The 26141-nt window shown below is 37.6% G+C and overlaps 1 protein-coding gene across 3 annotated transcripts in view; it reads left to right on the top strand.

Moving 5' to 3' along the window:
* The window catches only part of PDE5A (phosphodiesterase 5A), a 139741-nt gene extending 115384 nt beyond the window's left edge, over window positions 1-24357 (top strand). For all 3 annotated transcript variants that reach the window (XM_053573011.1, XM_053573154.1, XM_053573088.1), the window contains 7 exons: window positions 2199-2286; window positions 6880-6980; window positions 7992-8069; window positions 14904-14967; window positions 16349-16423; window positions 17495-17578; window positions 19442-24357. In XM_053573011.1, the coding sequence (XP_053428986.1) occupies window positions 2199-2286; window positions 6880-6980; window positions 7992-8069; window positions 14904-14967; window positions 16349-16423; window positions 17495-17578; window positions 19442-19579 (628 nt within the window). In that variant the 3' untranslated portion in view covers window positions 19580-24357. The remainder of the gene's footprint in view (window positions 1-2198; window positions 2287-6879; window positions 6981-7991; window positions 8070-14903; window positions 14968-16348; window positions 16424-17494; window positions 17579-19441) is intronic.
* The last annotated feature ends 1784 nt before the right edge of the window (window positions 24358-26141 follow it).

The raw sequence follows: 26141 nt of genomic DNA, 5'->3' as shown, positions 1-26141 counted from the left end.
CTAAAGTGAGAGGAGGGAGTAGGGATTTTGATGTGGTGGATAGAAATACTCTAAACAGGATTATTGCAGAAATTAAATATAATAAATTATATAGCACAGTGCCTGATGTGATATAGGCTCTCAGTTCATGTTAACTGTTGTCCTTAGGGGCAACAGCTGTGACCAAATTCAAGAGGTTTACAGTCTAATGGGTGATAGATATATAAACAGTGAACACCTGGTAGAATGAAGTTGATATTAAACTAATACTGTTATGTATGATATGAAAATAAGTGATACGGTAGACCCTTTTCTTTTTATGTGAAGGGAATGAGGAAGGTGGCAGTAATACAGTGAGTTTGACTTTAGCATATCTAGTCTGAATGGTGCGAAAATCGTGTTGCCAGAATAGAGAATACGGAACACAATGCGAGATTCAAAGGGGAGGTCATGGGTCCTGTTTAATCTCAGGCCTCTATTCTCATCACAGGCCATAGGCCTCCGCCCTGGGCCATCTGGTCTACTCCCATGGCTGGGGTTATTGATGCATTCCAAATGTATAACTCCAACCCAGACCTGAGTTCAGACACTTATATCCACTTGGGCATATTTCAGTCATCTGCCCCTCCTTCATCCCCCAGCTATAATCATTGTCTCCCTTTTTCCCTTATCTATAAATGCGAACAGCATCCCAAGGCAATTATCATTGTTGTTTAGCAGGCAGAAACTACATTCATACTTTTCCCTTTATCTTCCTCATTCCCTCATCTCCCTCATCCCACTCCCAGTCAGGATTCATTACCAGCCTGTATCTAATTCACCTCTTAAATAGCTCTCAGATAACTTCACTTCTCTTCCTTTAGGCTGCTCCCACTGTGATCCAGGCTTTCTCTTATATAGGTTCCTCGAAGTTTCCCAGGGCTCTCCTAACTAGCTCCCAATGATCTCCATACATACCCAGTCATGTATCCAGAACATTGATCCTTACTCAGAAATCTGCTCATGTTACTTCATTCATTGTCTTCCCGTTTTCCAGTGATGAACACAGTATCTGACCCAATAGGACAACTCACTAAATGTGGAGGGAACAAAGAAGACAGGCAAGAATTAATTTGGAAAAGGTTAAGCAGCAATCATGGCAACAGGTCAGCAGAACAGGTGATAGTTTAAGCAATAGGAATAGGTGAGATCACCCATTTTCTTACCTTGGTTTTCACTGTACTATTTTAGTTTTCTCCCAACCTTCTCTCACTTAACCCATTTTTTCCTTACATTGCATTTCTTCAGTCTTGAGTAGCTTCTCTTTCCACAACAAATGTAATGCAAAGTAAAATAATGATTCAGATATTAGTGTTATATTATCTAACACTTGCATATTGTGCTTTGCAATTCATAAACCTCTTTCCTATACATTTTAGGAACAGAGGCTTTCAGAAAACAGAAACGTTTTCTTATAAAGAAGAAAAGGGTCATGGGAAATTTGAGGTGGAGGGCTGTGCCTGTCATGCTTTAGAACTTGATTTGTGACTGTCCCACAGATATAATGAACTGAGTAGAATATGCTCTCCCCCCTTCATATAGCCAAAGGGTCTCTACTGCTTTGCCAAGTTCAGTTTGGTGAGCTAGCAGGATATCCTATTGAAATAGCCTGGATCCCACATGGGGAACTCTCTAACTCCCTCCTCTTTCCTCCCTTCCCTGCTTCCTTCCTAGGGAGCATGTGCTCTGACCATGGGCCCCTTCCTTCCATCTCATTTGGTCCTTTTTGTATTTGCAGGCACAAAGGAACAAGCTGACCTTCAACCTGAGCATTATTTCAGAGGAAAAGCTAGCATGAGAATTTGTTTCCAATTTTAAGTCAATCGCACTTTTGAAATTGAAAAGTGTTATTAGTACAACTATTTTAGAGGGTTTTTTTCCATGTTTAGAGATATAAGTCCTTATTCCTTACTTCTACTGTTTTCATCAATATTAAAAATAATGAAATTGTTCATTCTTCAAGCTGGTAGCAGCTCCAATGGTATTTGAAAGAAGTTTAACTCTTGGTAACTATTTCCCAGAGATTAACTCACTTTTTTCTCAGTAAAAGCAGAGAAAATTGTTGGTTTGATTAATTTTGTGAAGTAGCCTCTTTTTTAGTTAGCCAATAATAAGAACGAACTGATAAACGGACAGAGTGGAAACTGACTTTCTCTTTCTTTAACAAAATATATTTTCAGAAGTGAGCACCCACTCGCTCAACTCTACTGCCATTCTATCATGGAACACCATCATTTTGACCAGTGCCTGATGATTCTTAATAGTCCTGTAAGTACCTAATCTACTGTTGTGGAATCTTTTCAAGTGAGCTTTATAAATTCAGTTTTATTTTTAGGTTTTGGATTTATTCCCAGCATCCTACATTCTTGAACGTACTTTATTCCTTTTTGGGTAAGGAAGGCAAAGCCAGAACATTTGAGATCCTCACAGCCTCACTTCTCCAGACAACCCAAGCTGTCTGAATGTTGCCTGATGAGGGAAATCTGGTTATTCAATTCTATGTGGCTACTCTAAATTAGAAAGAAACAAAAATGACTTTGGTGGCTCTCAGTTAATTCTGCTTTTTTTTTTTTTAATCAAATGATGTAGTTTATATAGCTTGAGGGCTTTCTTTCACATGACAATACGATTTCCTCTTTTTACTGAAACTCCTAATCACTAACTGTTTTATTAAGAAATAAAGCTATTTAACAGCTTTTGTTAAATGTATCAATGCAAGAAAGCATATGCTAGACTGTATTAAACATACTTACATTGAGGTAAGTAGGGTTAAAGTAATATAGACTAGAATGCCAGCAGTGGTTTTGTTCGTCTAGTGAAATTATTGGTACTTTTCTTTTTTTTGATTTGTTCATCATTCCCATTATCTGTTGTATCTATATAGTGTCTTTAGAACAAGAAAAAAATGAAAGTTGTAACTAGTAGACTGAAGAAGCACAATGATGATAACAGAATCTTAAAGTAGTTTTATCATCAGACATTTGCCGAATGGAGCTAGTTCTTCACTGAGGCCTTGGATAAAACTCAGAAATTCCCATTTTTCTGGCCACTCTTTTGTAAGTAAAAGCCCTGTAGTTACTTTAGGTCCCAATAATAGTACGTCGTTCTCAATTCAGAAACGTCTAGTCATAGGTAAGAGTCCAAATTCTGAATATGATTTAAAGTTTCACACTCTCCCTTTACTGCAGCGGTTGGCTTCTCTCATCCTGTACCTTGTGTTTCTTCTAACTCCTTCCTCACTCCCAAATCCCCATGTCGTTTCTCACCCCTTCAGACTTGGAGAATGGAAAGGGAGAAAAGGTAAGAAGAAAGGCCAGGACATTCTTAACAGATTGGTATTATTATAAAGCATTTCACTCTTTGTGGCTGTTAGGTGTTTAATCTGAGTTCTTTTCTTTTCTAATCTAAATGTCAGAATATTACAGGGGTATAAACATTTTGGTTACATGAATTGCTTTTGCGCAGTTTGAGTCGAAATTATGAACGTGCCCATCACCAAGACAGTGTGCTTTGGTGCATTGTACCCAGAAGGTGTGGATTTACTTGTCTTTTTCTCCCCCTTCCCCTGTCCCCACCTGTTTGGTTTCCATTGAATTTTACTGCCATAAAAAAAGTGGTCAAAAGACATCAACAGAAGTTTTTCTTTTTTTTTTATTGTTGGGGATTCATTGAGGGTACAATAAGCCAGGTTACACTGATTGCATTTGTTAGGTAAAGTCCCTCTTGCAATCATGTCTTGCCCCCAGAAGGTGTGGCACACACCAAGGCCCCACCCCTCTCCCTCCTTCCCTCTCTCTGCTTTAAGCTTTTCAAAAAAAAGATAGACTAATGGCCAATAAACATGAAAAATGCTCAAAATCTCTGATCATCAGGGAAATGCAAATCAAAACCATAAGGAGATATGACCTAATTCCAGTGAGAATGGTGTTTATCAAAAAGCCCAAAACAAGAGATGCTGGTGTGGATGTGAAGAGAAAGGAACATTTATACACTGCTGGTGGGACTGCAAACTAGTACAACTTCCATGGAAAATAGTATGGTGATACCTGAGTTCTTTTCTCATGAGGATCTTTGTGATCCCTGCAAAGTACCCTCATCGTGGAGATGCCCCACGTAGCCACAGAGTAGCGAGCCAGCCCAAGCCCTGCCTTTGTCCTTTCCAGACAGGAATCAGAGTCCATTACATGGAATATCTCCACGACAAGGGTACTCTAGCTCCCCCTCCACCTACAGGAGACATGCACAGGACTTCATGCCTTCTCCCCTTTTGAGGTGAAGGACAGCACATATTCACTGCTCCGTGAACACCTGAGTGTGAGGGAAAGGTTAAGAGTTATACAACCTATGGAGGAAACCTCCTCATAAAGTCTGCATGTGGTCTAGCTCCAGTCTGCATGTGTGATTGGTAAGTAGAGGAATGATGCCAGTATATTGCAGAGCTTGTTATCATTTCATACACAAATGTTCTGGAGTAAGTGCCAGAATTGTGCAAGTTGAATTTTGGCCTTTAGCTAAGGAAAAAGCCCTCTGCTTGGCTCCTTTCCATTCAAAAATGAGGCTGGGTGCAGTGGCTCACTCTTATTATCTAGCACTCTGGGAGGCTGAGGTGAGTAGATTGCTTGAGCTCAGGAGTTTGAGACCAGCCCGATCAAGAGCGAGACCCTGTCTATACTAAAAATAGAAAAACTAGCTGGGCTTGGTGGTGGGCACCTATAGTCCCAGTTACTAGGGAGGGCTGAGCATGAGGATTACTCATGCCCAAGTCTTAGAGGTACTGTGAGCTTGATGCTACAACACTTTACCAGGGCGACAGAGTGAGAGTCTGTTTCAGATTAAAAAAAAGAATATTAAAAGCGGGTATTCGCCCCTGAGGCTGTCTCTCGTGCCTGACTGCCTCAGGCTCCTGGCAGCTTGCTCTCCCATCTGTGCTCGCATTCTAGCAGCCCTGGCGTCCCAGTAATCCTGTCCCATCCTCACTATCTCACGATCCCACCAACCAGCACTCCCCCATGATTGTTTTTGGGCATCTTTAATATCCTCGGAGGAAGCCCCAGGCCTGCCAGACTAGGCTGTCCAAGTTACCTCCAGAGGTTGCAAGTCTTGGTTTGGTTTCTATTCTAGTTACAAAGATGCTTAAGTTTTGAGTGTTCTGCCCTAATACCATTTTCCCCACAAACCATGTTACTTTTAGTGTACAGTTTTTAGAACTGAGATTTTTTTCAGGAATGTGTTGTGGGTCATTACAAAAGTTTTGAGATATACAGAAATCAAGAAACATAAAATCTACATGGACAGAAACAAGTGAAGCCCTCACCAATGCCTGTGAGCAGAGCAAGCTGAAACTTGCACGACTAAATCAGAAAGGATGCTGTCGACCGTGTTTCCTTGAAGTAAAATGATGGACCATAACACAGTCTATCTCGAAACTTTCATAATGACCTATGTGTCATGGTATAGTAAAAACATCTGTACTTTTCTTGGAATTTGCTATCTGTGTGCTCCCTTTAAAACTTTCACTTTAATATCCTATTACAAAATCATTTCCAAAGAAAGAAAATATGCTAACCTTTTATTAAAAGCATATTTGACAGTATCCTATTATAATTACCTCTGTTACTCTAATATATTATTGCTTAACATATAAGGAATCTGCCTGTATATATTGGCTCACTCATATTATAAGACCTATCTGTATAGTCTATCTTTGTAAGCACAATTATATAATAAATTACAGCCTCTGCTTTGGGGATGAAAAATAAAACTAAAGCACCAGAAGATACTTTATTTCCTACTTGAAACCATTTTATCTTGTAGTAAATAAAAGAATCAGAAGGTATTTTCTGTATAGTTTTCCATTTGGCCTAGATTCTAAAATGATTTAATATTTTTCAATCATATTTATGGTTGTAATTACAGATTGTTGGCATTAATTAGATCCATGCCACAATTTCAGTAGCTGGTTATCCTCTAACCACTGTGTCTTAGCCTAGCACAAATAACAAATCTTCTGCCTCTAGATCTCATTCCTAAGCCCCTGCATTTTTTTCTTGGCCCTGAGATTGAGTAAGCACATCTGACTTTATTTACAGACATTGTTTTGAGTATATTCTGAACACCAAACCTGTGTGTTTTTCTTAGTTCAAGATTAGAGAGCCACTGAGTTTAAATTACAGACAAGAAATAAAAAATGGTTATGTAGTGAAAACTTTCAATGATTTGTACATGGATTCACCACCTTTTAAATATTCCTTATAGATACTCCACCTCAGGCTTGCTTTTACTACCAGCCAGTAAGCTTTCCTTTGGCTTGTACCCTCTGCCCATCTACATTAAAGCTATTCCTTAATAACACCCACTGTTATCTTAGTTGATGAAGTTAAAATTATTTAAATTTGTACCAGAAGTGTTACTAAGTTTGTTCTAAAAGCCATAAAGAAGTGACTTTTTAATAATCAAATGTTTAAATATTTCACCAGTCCCTTCTTTACATCCATTAAGATGGCTTTGATTTTTCAAAGTTTTGCCTGCTGTAAGATTATAGCAATTAATCCTCCCAAAGGGAAAGCTAAGTACCCATTAGATTTTAGATCTGGACTAAGTTCTAGGGAGTGTAAGGGTTGGAAAAATGCTCATCTGTAGGCCAGGATAACATTACGAAGCTGGTTTTTATTACATGACGGTAGTAGGGTGGGAGTAAAGAGAGAAAACATTATTTCATGATATTTCAGTAACCCATAGTCATGAGGTCAGAATACTGGGCATTTGTTTCAAATGTATATGACTATGTTTTCAGATTTTGTTCTTGTCAGCAGTTTCCCCAGGTAGAATGCTGAAAATGGTTTTCTTTTTTTTTTTATGAAGGGCAATCAGATTCTCAGTGGCCTCTCCATTGAAGAATATAAGACCACTTTGAAGATAATCAAGCAAGCTATTTTAGCTACAGACCTAGCCCTGTATATTAAGTAAGTTTTAAAAAATACCATGAGAAATAGATCTTGAAAGAATTTGCACAGGCTATGTGTGGTGGCTCATGCCTGTAATCCCAGCACTCTGGGAGGCTGAGGCATGTAGATCTCTTGAGCTCAGGAGTGGAGACTAGCCTGAGCAAGAGGGACACCCTGTCTCTAAAAAGTGGCTGAGTGTTGTGGTGGGTGCCTGTAGTTTCAGCTAGGTAGGAGGCTGAGCCAGGAGGATCACCTGAGCCTAGGAATTTGAGGTTGCTGTGAGCTATGACGTCACGGCACTCTGCCTAGGGGACAGAGTAAGACTCTGTCTCAAAAGAAAAAGAAAAGAAAGAAAGAATTTGCATAGTATCTAATTTATAACATTAATATTGATAAATTTTAAAGGATAAATACCCTGGCAAATCTGTTTATTCAACTACGAAGTAGTTTCTTAAAGGTAACCAGAAAGTTCTATTCCTTTAGCTTACTGCTATTCATAAAAATTATAGAATATGTAGTTATTTCTGATGTTTATCTACTGCTGTGGCTGTGAAGCCATATACAAATCAAATAGCTGTCTCAGGATCACGCCGCCCTAGACTGTCCAGAGATTGCATAGGTGATTTGCATTTTCTCCTTTCCCTGTTCCACAGTCTCTGACTGGTTCACAATTCCTTAATACTGTGCTCCAAACTTAGGGTGCCAAAAGCCAAACAAGTAACTCTTATTTCTTTTTATATGATTTTTCATGGCAAAGGCTATTAATGTAGACCTTTGGAGTTACTGATTCTAAAATAACAGCATGCATTACAGTAGTATTTGTGTTGTGAGTATGCATTTGCATAATTAAACTGCCTTTCTAAAAGCAGTTTTAAATGATGATTTTTATATTGGGTTCTAAGATGGGAAAAAAATCATTAGGTTTTTTTTTTTTTTTTTTTTTTTTAATAAAGATGTGCTCCCTGAGTCATAGACCAAAAGGATAAGAGTCTAAGGACTTAACATAACCACCTTTTTTTTTTTTTCAAGGAGGCGAGGAGAATTTTTTGAACTTATAAGAAAAAATCAATTCAATTTGGAAGATCCTCACCAAAAGGAGTTATTTTTGTAAGTGGGTTTACTATCCTTAAAGCCAAAGTTTTGTTATCAAATTAATTTCTCATTGTCAGTTTTTATGGCAATTACTGGGTATAATGTGGTGATCTTAAAGGCTGTCAGACTTCTTCAGAGTGTTGTACAAAGGAATGAAGATAAATATGTACTTGAAAAGAAATCCATTTACAAATTAAAGTGAAAAAACTGTTCCTTTCTTCTAGAAGAACCTTTAAAAGGTACTGGAGTATCACAATAAAGCTGTAGGGTTTCCCTTACTCATTTCTTAATCCTTTGCCTGGAAGAGCTGACAATGGAATCCTAAGGATTATGAGAGCATGATGTGGCTGCAAAGTGTTTAGCTTCCCTGAAAAAAACCCTGAAAAGGTAGGGCAGATAGGTGGGAGTTGAGGCATAGAAGATTACTATAAAGTATAAATGAAACAATTTGGTATTGGTGGCAGACCAGAGGCATACACTAGAAAATCTAGAATTGCGGGGAGGGGAGACAAGATGGCGGACTGAAGCCAGCTTTCAACAAAGGCTCCCGTCCAGAAGGAGAGTTAAGGGACAGGAATTTAGTAAGTATCCTGGTGGACTTGAGCCTCACCAAGAGAGAAGGCTGAAGAACGCACATCAACACCGCTGAGGCAAGTTGTGATCACAAGGACGCAAACAAAAGCTGAGACTTCAAGCCAGAGTAGAAGTTGCAATAGGATTGAACAGAAACCAGCTGAAAACAAGACAGAACCACTTTGCTCCACCACACCAGACAGGGCCCCAGTTTCTCAGGCCACAACACTGTACGGGCCCTCGATAAAACCCCAGGGGAAAAACCAAAGGGAGTAAACCATGGGGCGGAATCAGCGGAAAAACTCTGGTAACATGAATAACCAGAATAGATCAACCCCCCCAAGAAAAGATACGGCAGATGTGATTGAAGATCCCATTCATAAACAACTGGCTGAGATGTCAGAAGTCGAATTCAGAATTTGGTTTGCAGACAAGATTAATAAAATGGAATTAGGAATTCGAGGAGAAATTCAAAAACTGTCTCAAGAATTTAACGAATTTAAAGACAAAACCACCAAAGACTTAGACACACTGAAACAAGAACTTACAGCCCTCAAAGATATGAAAAATACAGTAGAATCCCTCAGTAACAGAATGGAGCAAGCAGAAGAAAGGATTTCTGACATTGAAGATAAAGTCTTCGAACGCTCCCAATCTCTCAAAGAGGAAGAGAAATGGAGAGCAAAAACGGATCACTCACTCAGAGAGCTCTCAGATAATTCGAAAAAAAATAACATAAGGGTTATAGGAATTTCGGAGGCTGATGACGTGGCAGCCAAGGGCACAGAGGCCCTTCTACATGAAATTATGAAAGAAAATTTTCCAGACATGCCTAGAGAATCTGAAATCCAGATAGCAGACAGCTTCAGAACCCCAGCACGATTCAACCCCAAAAAGCCATCTCCCAGACATATCATAATTAGCTTCACTAAAGTTAACATGAAAGAGAAGATTCTCAAAGCAGCCCGGCGAAAGAAAACTATAACGTACAAAGGTAAGAATATTAGAATAACTGCAGATCTCTCTGCTGAAACTTTTCAAGCAAGAAGAGGCTGGTCATCAACTTTTAATCTCCTAAAGCAAAAAAACTTTCAACCCAGGATCTTGTATCCAGCTAAACTGAGTTTCATCTATGATGGAGAAATTAAATACTTCAATGACATTCATATGTTGAAAAAATTTGCCATAAGTAAACCAGCTCTTCAGGATGTTCTCAGACCTATCCTCCACAATGACCAACCCAATCCTATACCACAAAAGTAAACTCACTCAGAAACTTCGGATCAAACTCCAACTTCCACACTGGCGAAAGGATTAAAAATGTCCACTGGACCTTTGAAAAACTCGATACCCAAAATTCCACCAGACTTATCCTTACTTTCCATCAATGTGAATGGCTTAAACTGTCCTCTAAAGAGGCATAGGTTAGCTGACTGGATACAAAAACTTAAGCCAGATATTTGTTGCATACAAGAGTCACATCTCAACTTAAAAGACAAATACAGACTCAGGGTGAAAGGATGGTCATCCATATTTCAGGCAAATGGTAATCAGAAAAAAGCAGGTGTTGCAATTTTATTTGCAGATACAGTAGGCTTTAAACCATCAAAAGTAAGGAAGGACAAGAATGGTCACTTCATATTTGTTAAGGGTAATACTCAATATGACGAGATCTCAATTATTAATATCTATGCACCCAACCAGAATGCACCTCAATTTATAAGAGAAACTCTAACAGACATGAGTAACTTGATTTCCTCCAGCTCCATAATCGTTGGAGATTTCAACACTCCCTTGGCAGTGTTGGATCGATCCTCCAGAAAGAAGCTGAGCAAAGAAATCTTAGATTTAAACCTAACCATCCAGTATTCAGATTTAGCAGACATCTACAGAACATTTCATCCCAACAAAACTGAATACACATACTTCTCATCAGCCCACGGAACTTACTCCAAAATTGATCACATTTTAGGTCACAAGTCTAACCTCAGTCAATTTAAAGGAATAGAAATTATTCCATGCATCTTCTCGGACCATCATGGAATAAAACTTGAATTGAGTAACAACAGGAATCTGCATACCCATACAAAAACATGGAAGTTAAATAACCTTATGCTGAATGATAGCTGGGTCAGAGATGAGATTAAGAAAGAAATCACCAATTTTTTGGAACAAAATGACAATGAAGACACAAGCTATCAGAACCTCTGGGACACTGCAAAGGCAGTTCTAAGAGGGAAATTTATAGCACTGCAAGCCTTCCTCAAGAGAACGGAAAGAGAGGAAGTTAACAACTTAATGGGACATCTCACGCAACTGGAAAAGGAAGAACATTCCAACCCCAAACCCAGTAGAAGAAAAGAAATAACCAAAATTAGAGCAGAATTAAATGAAATTGAAAACAAAAGAATAATACAACAGATCAATAAATCAAAAAGCTGGTTTTTTGAAAAGGTCAATAAAATAGATAAACCTCTGGCCAACCTAATCAGGAAAAAAAGAGTAAAATCTCTAATATCATCAATCAGAAACAACAAAGACAAAATAACCACAGACTCATCAGAAATCCAAAAAATCCTTAATGAATATTACAAGAAACTTTATTCTCAGAAATATGAAAATCTGAAGGAAATAGACCGATACTTGGAAGCACGCCACCTTCCAAGACTTAACCAGAATCAAGTGGAAATGTTGAACAGACCCATATCAAGTTCAGAAATAGCATCAACTATACAAAACCTCCCTAAAAAGAAAAGCCCGGGACCAGATGGTTTCACGTCAGAATTCTACCAAACCTTTAAAGAGGAATTAGTACCTATATTACTCAACCTGTTCCAAAATGTAGAAAAAGAAGGAAGACTACCCAACACGTTCTATGAAGCAAATATCATCCTGATCCCCAAACCAGGAAAAGACCCAACAAGAAAAGAAAATTAAGAAAATTATAGACCAATATCACTAATGAATATAGATGCAAAAATATTCAACAAGATCCTAACAAACAGAATCCAGCAACACATCAAACAAATTATACATCATGACCAAGTTGGTTTTATCCCAGGGTCTCAAGGCTGGTTCAATATACGTAAATCTATAAATGTAATTCAGCACATAAACAAATTAAAAAACAAAGACCATATGATTCTCTCAATTGATGCAGAAAAAGCTTTTGATAATATCCAGCATCCCTTCATGATCAGAACACTCAAAAAAATTGGTCTAGAAGGGACTTTTCTTAAACTGATAGAGGCTATCTACAGCAAACCCACAGCCAATATCATATTGAATGGAGTTAAATTGGAATCATTCCCACTCAGATCAGGAACCAGACAAGGCTGCCCATTGTCTCCATTGCTTTTCAACATTGTAATGGAAGTTTTAGCCACCGCAATTAGGGAAGAAAAGGCGATCAAGGGTATCCATATAGGGTCAGAAGAGATCAAACTCTCGCTCTTCGCAGATGATATGATTGTGTATCTGGAAAACACTAGGGACTCTACTACAAAACTCCTAGAAGTGATCAAGGAATACAGCAGCGTCTCAGGTTACAAAATCAACATTCATAAATCGGTAGCCTTTATATACACCAACAACAGTCAAATTGAAAAAGCAGTTAAGGACTCTATCCCATTCACAGTAGTGCCAAAGAAGATGAAATATTTGGGAATTTACCTAACAAAAGACGTGAAAGATCTCTATAAAGAGAACTATGAAACTCTAAGAAAAGAAATAGCTGAAAATGTTAACAAATGGAAAAACATACCATGCTCATGGCTAGGAAGAATCAACATTATCAAAATGTCCATACTACCCAAAGCAATATATACTTTCAACGCACTCCCTATTAAAGCTCCACTGTCATATTTTAAAGATCTTGAAAAAACATTACTTCGTTTTATATGGAATCAGAAAAAACCTTGAATAGCCAAGACATTACTCAGAAATAAAAACAAAACAGGAGGAATCACACTACCAGACCTCAGACTTTACTACAAATCGATAGTGATCAAAACAGCATGGTATTGGCACAAAAACAGAGAAGTAGATATCTGGAATAGAATAGAGAACCAAGAGATGAATCCAGCTACTTACCGCTATTTGATTTTTGACAAGCCAATTAAAAACATTCAGTGGGGAAAAGATTCCCTATTTAACAAATGGTGCTGGGTGAACTGGCTGGCAACCTGCAGAAGACTGAAATTAGACCCACACCTTTCACCATTAACTAAGATAGACTCTCATTGGATTAAAGATTTAAACTTAAGACATGAAACTATAAAAATACTAGAGGAGAATGCAGGGAAAACCCTTGAAGAAATTGGTCTGGGTGAGTATTTCATGAGGAGAACCCCCCGGGCAATTGAAGCAGCTTCAAAAATACACTACTGGGACTTGATCAAACTAAAAAGCTTCTGCACAGCTAAGAACACAGTAAGCAGAGCAAGCAGACAGCCCTCAGAATGGGAGAAGATATTTGCAGGGTATAACTCTGACAAAGGTTTAATAACCAGAATCCACAGAGAACTCAAACGCATCAGCAAGAAAAAAACAAGGGATCCCATCGCAGGCTGGGCAAGGGATTTGAAGAGAAACTTCTCTGAAGAAGACAGGCGCACGGCCTTCAGACATATGAAAAAATGCTCATCATCTTTAATCATCAGAGAAATGCAAATCAAAACTACTTTGAGATATCATCTAACTCCAATGAGACTAGCCTATATCACAAAATCTCAAGACCAGAGATGTTGGCGTGGATGCGGAGAAAAGGGAACACTTCTGCACTGCTGGTGGGAATGCAAATTAATACATTCCTTTTGGAGGGATATATGGAGAACACTCAGAGATCTAAAAATAGATCTGCCATTCAATCCTGTAATTCCTCTGCTGGGCGTATACCCAGAAGACCAAAAATCACAACATAACAAAGATATTTGTACCAGAATGTTTATTGCAGCCCAATTCATAATTGCTAAGTCATGGAAAAAGCCGAAGTGCCCATCGATCCACGAATGGATTAATAAATTGTGGTATATGTATACCATGGAATACTATGCAGCCTTAAAGAAAGATGGAGACTTTACCTCTTTCATGTTTACATGGATGGAGCTGGAACATATTCTTCTTAGTAAAGTATCCCAAGAATGGAAGAAAAAATACCCAATGTACACAGCCCTACTATGAAACTAATTTGGGACTCTCACATGAAAGCTATAACCCAGCTACAACTTAACAATAGGGGGAAGTGGGAAAGGGGGGGGTGGGTAGAGGGAGGGGAATCGGTGGGATCACACCTGTGGTGCATATTACAGGGGTATTTGCGAAACTTGGTAAATGTAGAATATAAATGTTTTGGCACAGTAACTGAGATAACGCCGGAAAGGCTATGTTAACCACTGGGATAAAAATGTGTCAAATGGTTTATGAAGTGAGTGTATGATGCCCCATAATCATATCATTGTATACACTTATGATTTAATAAAAAAAATTAAAAAAAAAAAAAAAAAAAAACGAAAATCTAGAATTGCATAGGGTACTTAGATGGCATTTCAAATAAATGGGGAAAAGATAGAGATGAGTGGATAGCCAAACAGAAAAAGACAGAGTTGGATCTATTGTACATACTTAAATTCCAATTGAAGCATACAGTTCAGTGTGGAGAGTTAAACCAGGCAAGTACTAGATAAAAACATGGGTCAGTTCATCTATAACCTAGGAATACAAAAACTTTCCTAAATTTAATTCTACATGCAGATACAGTAAAGGAAAAAACTGATAAACTTGATTAATCATTCAAAGATTTTTCACATAAAAGTCACTACATGTGTTGAATAAAATAGTACAGCCCACTGTAATTTCCAAAAAAGGAATTTGATCAGTAGGATATGTCGTTACCCTGTGTGGTTAATTATTAATAATCATTGTGCTTTTATCATACTGTCACCAACAATGGAATACCAAGATGTAAAAAATAATAGCAGCAAGTTTTTAGCCAAAGGTTAATAATTGTTCATTGTGCCAATCTGGGGCTAAATGAGGCATTTCGAGGACAAATTCCAGAACATCACAGGGTAACCAAAGCAATGACCCTCGTTATGACTATTATCAGTTAGGCTTCTGTATACATTGTTTCTATGTCTTTGGTCTTCATAAACTGCCATTCTCATCATTTGGAGGGTCTTATTTTCACTTTTTGTTAGTAACTACGTATATTTACTGAAGATATATATATTCTCGTGAAAGTAAATAGAAGTTTTGGGTTTCATTTTCCCTGAACAGAGCAATGCTGATGACGGCTTGTGATCTTTCTGCAATTACAAAACCATGGCCTATTCAACAACGGGTATGTTCCTTGGTGATGATAAAAGTAATAATTAAGAAATCAAAATAAGAAAACTCTTTACTTGCAAAGGTAACTTTTGAAGAAACTATTTATGGAATTTTTTTCCTGATTTTTAAGATTAGAGCAGTAATTGGACATAAAAAGGCTCTCCTTTTTCAAAGGTTCGTTTGCACTTAATATATGTAAGATATATTAAGAAAGAGAGCATCCATGTTAACACAGCAAAAACCTAGCTATTGATAAGTTTTAATTTTAGTCCCACAGGTTGAGTATCCCTCATCTGAAATGCTCCAGCATCCAAAGCTTCCTGAGCCCTGACAGGACATTCAAAAGAGATGCGCATTGCAGCATTTCAGATTTTCAGATTTGGGTTGCTGAACCATTACATATAATGAAAATATTCTAAAATTGGGGGGAGGGGCGAAAGAAGAAACAAATCCAAAATACGTCTGGTCTCAATCATTTCAGATTAGGGATACTCAACATATACTTCTGGCTCACTTAGGGAATTTCTTTAGCACAATTCCTTTAATAAGCTTGAAAACTGGAAAAACTTATTTTATTTATGGTTATCCTACTAAGCTATACCTCAGCTCTAAATATACATTAACAAGTGTACATTAACTTGGTAGATGTACAAGTATTGATATAAGATGTCCCACAGGCTCTGATTAAAGTCTTTGGCCAAGAGGCTACAAAGAAATCCTTCCCTCTAAATCAGTAATTGCCCTAAAGTTTTACAGAGGCAATAAAGGCTCAGAACTATCTGAGATTATTGAGTGTGTTATTGGTCACGGCCCTGGACTGCATAGTCACAGAGCCTAACAACTACAAATTCATCTCATGACATAGATGTGCTAAGAAAACAAAATCAGAAACTCACTGTCCATGTGCCAAAGCCAACATGCCATAAGCACTCAGGAAGAGTGACTTTTACAAACCTTCCTTCTCTATAATACAGCGGATTACAGGCTCATTTCCAAATAGGGCAGAGAATCAAAGAAGGAAGAATTTGTCCTTTCGTTTATCCTTCCTTTCTTCTGAAAGAAACTCTGGAACCAGGTGTTCTTTGGGGGGAGAGGGGTACAAACGAAGGAGGAAAAAAGTTTTTTAAATAAATTAAAAAAGGGAAGATGTTGGAAGCTACCGAGGAGAGAAAGATTCAGAGAAGTGGGGAAGAATGTGATGTAGAAGTCAAAGAGCACACTCTGGACATGAACGTCTCACGCTGAAATCTCATGCTGCTGTCCACCGTCTTATCTTTAATGCCAATTACTTCATCTCTGGACCTCGGTTTCCTCCTCTATAAATTAGAAATATATACCCCATTGCAGAATGGTATGCTTTTCATTGTCAAAACCCAGTCTGTTATTTATTTCAGATAGCAGAACTCGTAGCAACCGAATTTTTTGACCAAGGAGACAGAGAGAGAAAGGAACTCAACATAGAGCCCACTGTAAGTATGAGACCTTGCTGGTAGGAATTGTTCACTGCATTTTTTTAAATTATAAACTCTTTTTTATGCTTCTATGGGATCCTGAGGAGCACAGTTTCTCATTTTATTTTGTAAGCCTTTTTCCTAGCCAAGTACAGTGGCTCAGACCCATAATCCTAGAATTTTGGGAAGCTGCAGCAGGAGGATCATGTGAGGCCAGGAGTTCAAAAGCAGCCTGAGCAACATAGCAAGACCCTATCTCTTAAAAAAAAAAAATTTTTTTTTTAATTAGCCAGGCATTGTGGTATTCACCTATAGTCCCAGCTGCACAGGAGGCCGAGACAGGAGATCACTTGAGCCTAGGAGTTTGAGGTTGCAGTGATTCATGATGCTGTCACTGCACTCTAGCCTGAGCAACAGAGCAAGACATTGTCTCAGGAAGACAAAACAAAATGCCTTTTTTCTAAGTAGAAAAGTTATACATATTCATTACAGATAGCAAAGAATTATACATATCCATTACAGATAGTAAAGTAAATAAAAGAGCACATGAAAGACTCTTGGGGGTCATCATATTGTACTACTTTTTTGTAATTTTCTTTTTCCATTCAAAACCACTTTCCATTCTAACCAATACTCTTCTATGTGTTATTTATCATAGTGACAGGAAATAGTAACTTACCCACTTCCTGTGGCGTTATGCTTGTGTGGTGTTCACTGTTACCTACGGCACTGTGATAAAGACCTGTGCTGCTAAACTCTTGCCTGCCATTCTTCATTATCTTGTTAGGCTCAATCTCCAGAATTGCTGTGTTGAAGACACAGGTTTACAGGTTTTCAATACATGCTGCCTTTTTACTACATGCCTAAGAGTTTAGATCTCAAAGACAAGAAAAAGATTCTCAAACCACTTCTATCTTTTGGAATAGTTTTCAGGGAAATAAAGCATAGTGTCTTTTTTTGAGGGGGGGGTGTAGTTGCCATCTGACCTTCCTAAGCTAACCCACTGCTTCATCGTTGTAGAGCTAGAGCCAGCCTTCATTGTGTTCTTTACATAAACATACATTTCTGTGTCTGTGTTTGTATCTTCAGGATCTGATGAACAGGGAGAAGAAAAACAAAATCCCAAGTATGCAAGTTGGGTTCATAGATGCCATCTGCTTGCAACTATATGAGGTATTTATATGAAAACTAGTGGACTTGCTAAACTTAAGACTGTTATGAATTAAAACGTAAAGTAAATCAAAGAGATTAATACTAGGCACATTTTTTTGCTTCTAAATCAAGAAATAAAATTATTAGTATTGTTTCTTTTACTGATGAACATAATTGTACTGAACAATGAACACATTCTATATTTACTGTTTCTCAAAATCTTTAATTCATTCAGTGTGTTAATTAACATCTATTGAGTACCTACTCTTTAACGTCTTCAACAAACTGATTTAGGAGTTGCTAAGAAGAATCCCATGATGATGCTACTCTCAAGGAGGTATATTACGTATACCATATATTAGCATATTCTCTTGTAAGTCTAAATTTTAGTCTAAATATGGAAAAATCATTATCCAACCTTTTCTCATCATAATAATGTGACATTAATATTGTTAAGAAAATTTTTTAGGCTTAAAAGGAGGTGGCCAGCCTCCTATTTCCATACATTTGTTGGCTTGGCTTTTGGGGAGTGTTTTTTTTTTTTTTTAGGTAAATAGATTCTCCCTGAAATATCTAATTTACTAGTTTAGATGTTTATGAACCAAGTACAGAAAGAAGAGGCTATCTTTGACTTTAAAAGTTTAAACAGGAAACTGAAGTTTTAGTTATTTGGGAAAAGAACTTGTCGTGGATTCATCTTAGAATGCAAGACCCGAAAATATCCTTACCAATTTTCTAATCCCGATTCAGTAATTGATCATGTAAAGTGCATGTCCCAGGGACATAGAATATTTGCCCCAAATAGGCTGTTCGTGGGAGAACTGCATCTAAATCCAGTTCTCCTCCCTAGTCCAAGGCTCTAACCATCAAAATAATTTAATAAGGATGCTGTGCGCTCTTTCAGCAGTTTCTGTTTGTTTACTCTTTTGTTGAAAAATTATTGCTTAGAAGTAAAATCAGTGCAGTGTTTCAGACACCTTTCAACATAGTAGGCAGGTCACCCATTCTAGATTTTATCCTCCTACATATATATGCAAGGATTCCTTTTGAATTGGCTGTTGAAAATTTTATGTGATATTGACATGTGTTTTTACCATTATTTATTACAAAAGTAATGTGTTCTCACCATAGAGAAATTGGAGAATACTGAGAAGCAAAAAGGAAGGTAAAAATCACTCACAATTTCACTACCCAGAAATGCTATGTGACATTTTTATGTACTTTTTGTTTAACAAAAGTTGCTTTTTCAATCCATAATATATCATATATATCATCATATACATACTGATGTGCCAAATGTGTTTCTGGGATATTTTAAATAGCTCCAATGGTAACACAATGTACCTAACCCTGTTGTTGGGGTAACAGTGTTTGTCTGTAATGAAGAAATCTGCAGTGAACATTCTTGTAGGTGAACGATTATGGCACTACCGTTGGTAAATAATAATGCCACATGCAATTATGAATTAATCATTATTATAATGGGATCTTGGACCAAGACCCATTTAAGTCCATGATATAAAGCCATTCTATAGAAAAAGAAAAACTAAGGCGCTCCCATGCAGTCACACTTAGGGAGAGCACAGAAACAGAAGGTCTTACTCCCCCTGACAGTGGATTCCCGCAGATCTTTCTCCATAGCTCGATCATGTTATTCTGGAATGTGCGTCTTTACTTCATCTCTCGGCACGTGTTCCTGATCTGTAGAGCTTACGAGGAACCACGTGTAAATGATGTGCTCGTGCAGTCACACGGCTTGTGAAAATCCCAGCAGTGGGCCTTCTTTGACATGTGTGTGCAGCATGGCCCTTTTGGACAGGGCTTTGGGAGAGGGCTTATTTCCTGACTTCCTTCTAGTTGTTTGATTTCTTTTTCTTTCTTTAGGCCCTGACGCATGTATCAGAAGACTGTTTCCCCTTGCTAGATGGCTGCAGAAAGAACAGGCAAAAATGGGAGGCCCTCGCAGAACAGCAGGAGAAGATGCTAATTAATGGGGAAAGCAGCCAGGCCACAAGGAACTGAGTGGCCTGTTTTATGCAGAGTTGAGGTTTACAGTGATGATGTATTCTACAGTCCGCCTAGTTTCATTGTACACTGTACAGATTTGGTGTATACTTTGCCACTGCTGTATTTTTTATTTTTGCACAACTTTTGAGAGCGTAAGCATGAAATTCTTTTTAGGGGACTATCTACCATATTTTCTGTATGTGTGTTTTATGCCACTGAACTGAGATGATCAACCACACCCACTCTTTGCACTCTGGTAAAGAGTGATGTTTGTGCTGTTTTGTATTCTGCAAAGTGCAAGTGATATCGTTGCACTGAGGTTTTGGGGGGAGGGGTTTTAAACACTTGGTTTTAGTTTCCTGAGTTACCAGTTTTTAAAGAATGTTTTAAAGAATGAAAGGAATCTGTCTTTCCTTTCTCAAAAGTAGGCTAAGGGCAAATTGAAAACATTCTGTGACATTTAAAGCCTTCCTAGGATAGAGAAAAATGTTGGCTGAATGGATTTTAAGGAGAAACAAGTATATGTTGTCAACAATATCTTAACAAAACACAAAGGCACTCTGAACCAACATAAAGTACTGTGAGGTGGGTGCCTGTAGTTTAGTGGTTAGGGCACCAGCCATATGCTCTGGGGCTGGTGGGTTCAAACACGGCCCAGGTCTGCTAAACAACAACAAACAAACAACAAAAAAAAAATAGCCAGGTGACGTGGTGGGTGCCTGTCATCCCAGTTCCTAGGGAGGCTGAGGCAAGAGGATCACTTGAGCCCAAGAGTTCCAGGTTGCTGTGAGCTGTGATGCCACAGCACTCTACTGAGGGCGCCAAAGTGAAACTATCTCTCTAAAAAAAAAAAAAGTACTGTGAGGCAGTATTGTAGAGATGACGTTGGTCTGACATTTCTGTGAGAGTCACCTCATTGGTCTGCTATTTCTGTGAGAGAACAGACAGGAGAGAACTTTGTCATTTTAGTGTAGTGCATTTTCCACAGGCTACTCATAAAGTCACTTTATTCTCGCCTATGTGATGTGAAGTGGGAAACTTTAGTGGACGATCTGGTCACTGATCTCACTGAGGGATGAACGTGATCCAGAGGCAGAATCGTATTCCAGGCCCTAGATGTTTGTCAGCCAAGAGAAATGTTCTGCTGAAAGATCACTCTAAAAGTCTTTTTCCTTCTGAACTTCTTTCTAAATGTTTCTCATCTTTTACTTCCTTACAATCCATAGTTTATAGGGCAAAAGCTTAAATCCTAACAAGACAGTGAGAAAAATGTGATACAGGAAGTCCCCAAGTTACAAACATCGACTTAGTACAACTCACACTTAAGATTGGAGGCTGTCACAGGTAATAGGTAAATGTACCTGTTCCAACTTACATACAAATTCAACTTAAGAACAAAGCTACAGAACCTATCTTGTTTGTATCCCAGGGACTGCTTGTAATTGGATCATGACCTAAAGTGAGGCATGATTTATAGATAAAAGGCTATAAAATGAACTTTTCCCTCTGTCAAATAAAGTTTTAACTACATCACCAGCCTAGGGCTATTACCAATACTGGGGTCAAAAGATGAATTCAAGGGAGCAGTAAGGTAAGAAACCTTCTCCCTGAATAAAACGTAGCAGTATTGTCATTAAGAAACTGCTCTGTTTTCATGTATAGGACAAGTCAACCCAGAATCAGAGATGTTAGGATGTGTATCCTAAACACTGGTCTTTAGCTGATAGTGGTTTTTTAGCATTTAGTACAGCTAACACTTTTATAGAACTTGAGCCCATTTAAGTGGATTACTATTGAACACATTCATTCAATATTGTAAAATTAGATAATGAATTGAGCAACTAGGCTAGGAAAGGAAAATTGGTTCCAAATATTCAAGAATGTTTGGATTTGGAAAAAATAGAAAAACCATTTGTTTGATTTGTTAACTTCTTCTACCTACTCCCCCCAAAAGATATTCAACCTGAGTTTTTATCACTAATTTGGATAGAAAATTTCTCGGGGATATAGTAATTCAGCATTCTCAAAGACCTTTCACCAAATCATGATTTCCATTTATGTCCTTTCCCCTCTAAACTTTGCCTAAAACTTCACATGTATGCTGTTTTTTAAATCCTGAGTGCATATATATATATACACATAAGGTGGTGGCTTTTTTCTTAAAATTCGGTTTAAAAAAAGCAAATTGTACTGCCATTATCTTGTAGTGGTAAAGGCTAATTTAAGATGTTGTCAACAGTTTAATGCTATATGCATTCTTGTACTTTCAGGATGTTATTTTTATGTCATACAGATGAAATCTGTAAGGTTGTCTCTTGGTGCTGATGTGTAAATTACACAGACCGTCACTAAAATGAGATCTACAAACTGGTATACACTTATGCATGCATACTTAATTCCTTTAGTATAGAAAAATTGTTGAAAGAATAGCAATCTTTAATACATTTTTTATCACGCACATTGTGATTTAGCAATTATGCTAAAATATGTAGTTATATATTTTAGTAGTTTGTTTAGACCCCTCTAATATATGTCACTGAGCATTTTTTGTAAACGTGGATTTGTATGTGTGTCATTTTAATAAGCAATAAGATATATTTAGATTAGAAATTGTTTATTTGGCTTGCCTTTGGATAGTGGTTTATTTCACTTAGTAGTTTAGACATTAAAAGAAGTTGGGCAATGCCGTACCTATTTTATTTTATTATTCAGTATTTTAGTTCATACAGAAGAGGTTCTTCATAAAGAACTCCTTTAGGACTGGTTAATTGGTTCAAATAATATTTAATTTGTAGGAAAATTATTCCTTACATGAGTTAATATCTGTGGTTCATGGGCACAAATCAAAGTTCTTGCTTTTATGCGAATATTTCCTTTCGTATCTTCTCAAGTTAGAAAAAAATACAGTCTTCCCTCACCCAACCCCATATTTATATTACCCATAACTAGCCAGAAGTTGTTCTAGATTGTTTCGTTAGAGCAGAGTAACGTGATATCATTTAATTTCAGTTGGCAGCCAGAAAAGTCCCCACTATTTTACTATTTTACTAACTTGTTAAAAGATGTCTATAAAATGCCCAGCCTTATATTTTTCAGTGAATTGGCCTTTGCCAATCACAGTTCTGAATGAGCTTGTATAAATCATTTAACCTGTATGCGCCTGAACACATTGTACTTTTAAAGGGGTTGTATTTGGGCAAAGCGTTTGTCTTCACAGAGAATGTCACAGAAGGCAGCTATACTGCACAGCCCCAATGGACCTCAGAGACCATTGTCAGACACGGGATGTTGGTCTAGAGAGCAGATGATCTAATCCCACGTGTCATTTCTCCTCTTGAGTTTCCAAGACTGAAGAAAACAAAGACAGTAAGTTCATCAGCTTCACATCCAGATCACTAGTGAATATGAGAGTTCAGGCTCTTTGAGTACCTTGCCTCAGGACACAAACCCAGGGTGGTGAACGTTGTTGTCATGAATCTGTTCATTATGAGAATTAATTTCCTTTCATAGGAGTAATGGAGATAAGAAAGTATATGAAAATATACAGAAAATGCTGGATTGTTAGAGGAAACTGGTCACAGTTCTTTGCTTGCCTGGCGTAAAGTGCCTTTATTTTCAGTGTAGAGTATAAATATCAGACATGTCCCAATTTGATTTATAACTTCTTGTATTTTTCACCAGATTTTACTCTTAAAACTCAACAGGCCATCACAAGCAGTGCTTTCTTTTTTTATGAGAATAGTTTAAGGTGAGAGAAGGAAGAGTGTAATCGCCACCCTCTCTTGTGAAGAGCTGTAGTTACGGTGGCACAGTCTAATAGCTCACCATCAAACATGCGTCAATCAAGCCATCTTTCATTGAGTCCCTGCCACATATTAAGTACTGTGCTCTGCCGTGGAGACAGAGCAGTGACCTCAAGGAGCTCAGAGTCTATGCAGGAGGTGCTGGGTAAAAGACTTTTAACAGCTTCTCATACTGCCAATTTAGCATGAAAACTTAGGGTACGTGATGTCACTTTGATTTTCATCTATAACATAAGTATCATGCACTTTCTTTACCTGAAACATATTAAGAAACTACCAGTGAACATACATCCTGTGTTCTTGCAAGGATGAACCACTTAACCTGTTGATAGTTAAAGAACACCTTATGTGTGGAATCATATATTCTTCTATATAGACTTTTTTTTTCATATTCTAGCCAGGTAGAGATTACTCATTTCTCTTGGACTGTTCTCTTGCACATGGTTTTGGACCCCTTCTGCTCTACCCCAAGGAGCGAAGAAGAAAGTACTAAAGCTCACTTTGCCATTCCATTTACTTATCAAAAGCCTGTGTGAACATGTCTTAATGAATGTTGTTGAAAGCCATGTAAATAGTTGAAAATATAAATTTCTATTAGTTTAAGAAAACATTGTGAATCATCACTAGCCACTGTTAATATCTATTTGTATTCTTATACCTTTTCAATATTTTTGAACAAATATATAGTTTCTGGCACTATTTTTATACTAGGAAAAAGAGTTACTATGTATATTATGTTTAACTAGGTCATTTTAAATAATCGTGAATGTTGATTTCATTTCTTTCCTCTCCTCTGCCGTGAGTATCATTTCAGATGACTCTTCCGTGACAAAATCACTTTAAAGGACACTTAAACACCTCCGATCCTGGTAAAGTTATGTATGAGACAGTCAGCATGGTTTTCCATTGTGCAAACTCTTCACCTGTCAATTGTTCCCTTATTTTGCCATGCTTTGTAAAAATAAAAAGGAGAATAAATAAGTAGGTATGAATATTGTGTGATTATTAGGGGACTTTGGATTTTAGGCAGGGAGAATGGGCCCAGTAGTTGAAAAGACTTTATTTCAGTTAACATAAGGTCCTATTAACTGAAGAAATAATTGGTTGACTAAAATCCTTTCCTTAGCCTACATAGAAGGCTCTTCTTAGTAACAGTCTTCGTTTTACTAATACCCTTGGCTACCCTACCCAACTAAGGACAATGTTTTACATCACTTTCCTACTTCCAAGTTAACAACCCTGTGAAGGGTGATCATCACCAGTCTCACTACCTGAGGAGCTAAGACTTAGAGTTAAACACCGCCAAGTGGTATGAACTAGATTTGAGCCCAGATTTGTCTACTTTCAGTGCAAGTATTTACTTAGCTCCTTTCTGTTATTTGTTTTTTTATTTTTTGTACAGACAAAGTCTTGCTATGATTCCAGGCTGGTCTAGAATTGGTCTCAAGTGATCCTCCCTCCTGGGCCTCCAAAAGTGCTAAGATTATAGGCATGAGCCACCCTGCCTGGCCTAGTCCTGTCTTTAAGTTTAAATTTTTTAAGATCCCAAATCCATTCTTACTGGATCAAATGTGCAACCTGGAGGCATTGGAGACAAGATTCTCTTCACCTAGCAAGCTTAGTTTTGTTAGATTTTAAGGTTAACATGTCTTAACTTAGTTTATCTGTTAACAGCTAATGTAATGCCTTCATAGAATCCCAGATACAAGAGTCTTCGTGCTTCTAGCCTGGAGGGGTGGAAGTGTGAGTAAGTGAAGAATGTCTGGTTTCATTGTTTTGCCACTAGACAAGCCCTCTTCGTGTGGGGCAGACAGAAGAAGATCTAGGTCATGGTTAGTTCATAAAATTAAAGGGCTCCTGCAGAACAATATTTTAGGTTTTCTGACCACTAGGGAGTGCCAGAGTTTCAGTTGTATTGGTCATAAAGAACAAGTTTTCAAAAGATTTTTAGTAACAAAAGAAAAAGCAAATGGAAAAAAATCAATAGAGAATTTGAGGTAAAAGGTAGGAGAAAATAACTGTTTTCTGTTTTTTTTTCTTAAAAACATACTTACTGTCCTTTGTCCAGTGATTATGTTATCAAGATTTTCTCCAAACAAACAATACATAAGGAAAGTAGATAATTTTAGTGAAGGGCAATAGAAAAATCAATATAGCATTTTAAAATAAATTCTCAGTTTAACAAGAGCTGAAATTTATGCAAAAAATCTTTTCAGAAGAATTATTTGTTTCTACTGTGCAGAACAAGCTAGTTGCCAGGCTTTCATAAATAAATTGACAACCATTGTTATTAACTCCCAGTGAGAGTATTATTGCAAGCCACCAAGGAAAATTCATCATAATGGCTATCAGGCCAACAATTTTGCATGGAAGACTAGATTTACCTTAAAAAATAAACAAGTCAATAGAAGACTTTCCTTCATTCATTTACAAAAAGTTCATTTGCTTTGGGGGCAAGGCATAATTGTAAGAGGGACTTTACCTAACAAACGCAATCAGCGTAACCTGGTTTCTTGTACCCTCATGAGTCCCCAACAATAAGAAAAAAAATTTTTTTGAAAAGTTCATTTGCTAGGGGTAAACTAAATAGGCATGGGTGTAAGGCTGGGCTAAATTAAGCATGGATTCACGGAGCTTGTTAATTCAGCGGAGGATACACAAAAGGACAAATAAACTATTACATCTGTGTACTGAGTGAAGGGTACTTAATTCAGACTGGAGGGTCCCAGCCCCCTTAAGAGTGTGACATTTCTGGTTTAGTTAAGTGAAAAGGG

Source organism: Nycticebus coucang, chromosome 1 (assembly GCF_027406575.1).
Source record: "Nycticebus coucang isolate mNycCou1 chromosome 1, mNycCou1.pri, whole genome shotgun sequence".
Classification (NCBI taxonomy): Eukaryota; Metazoa; Chordata; class Mammalia; order Primates; family Lorisidae; genus Nycticebus; species Nycticebus coucang.
The sequence above is the reverse complement of the archived record's forward strand: the minus strand, read 5'-3'. Positions and strand labels throughout refer to the sequence as shown.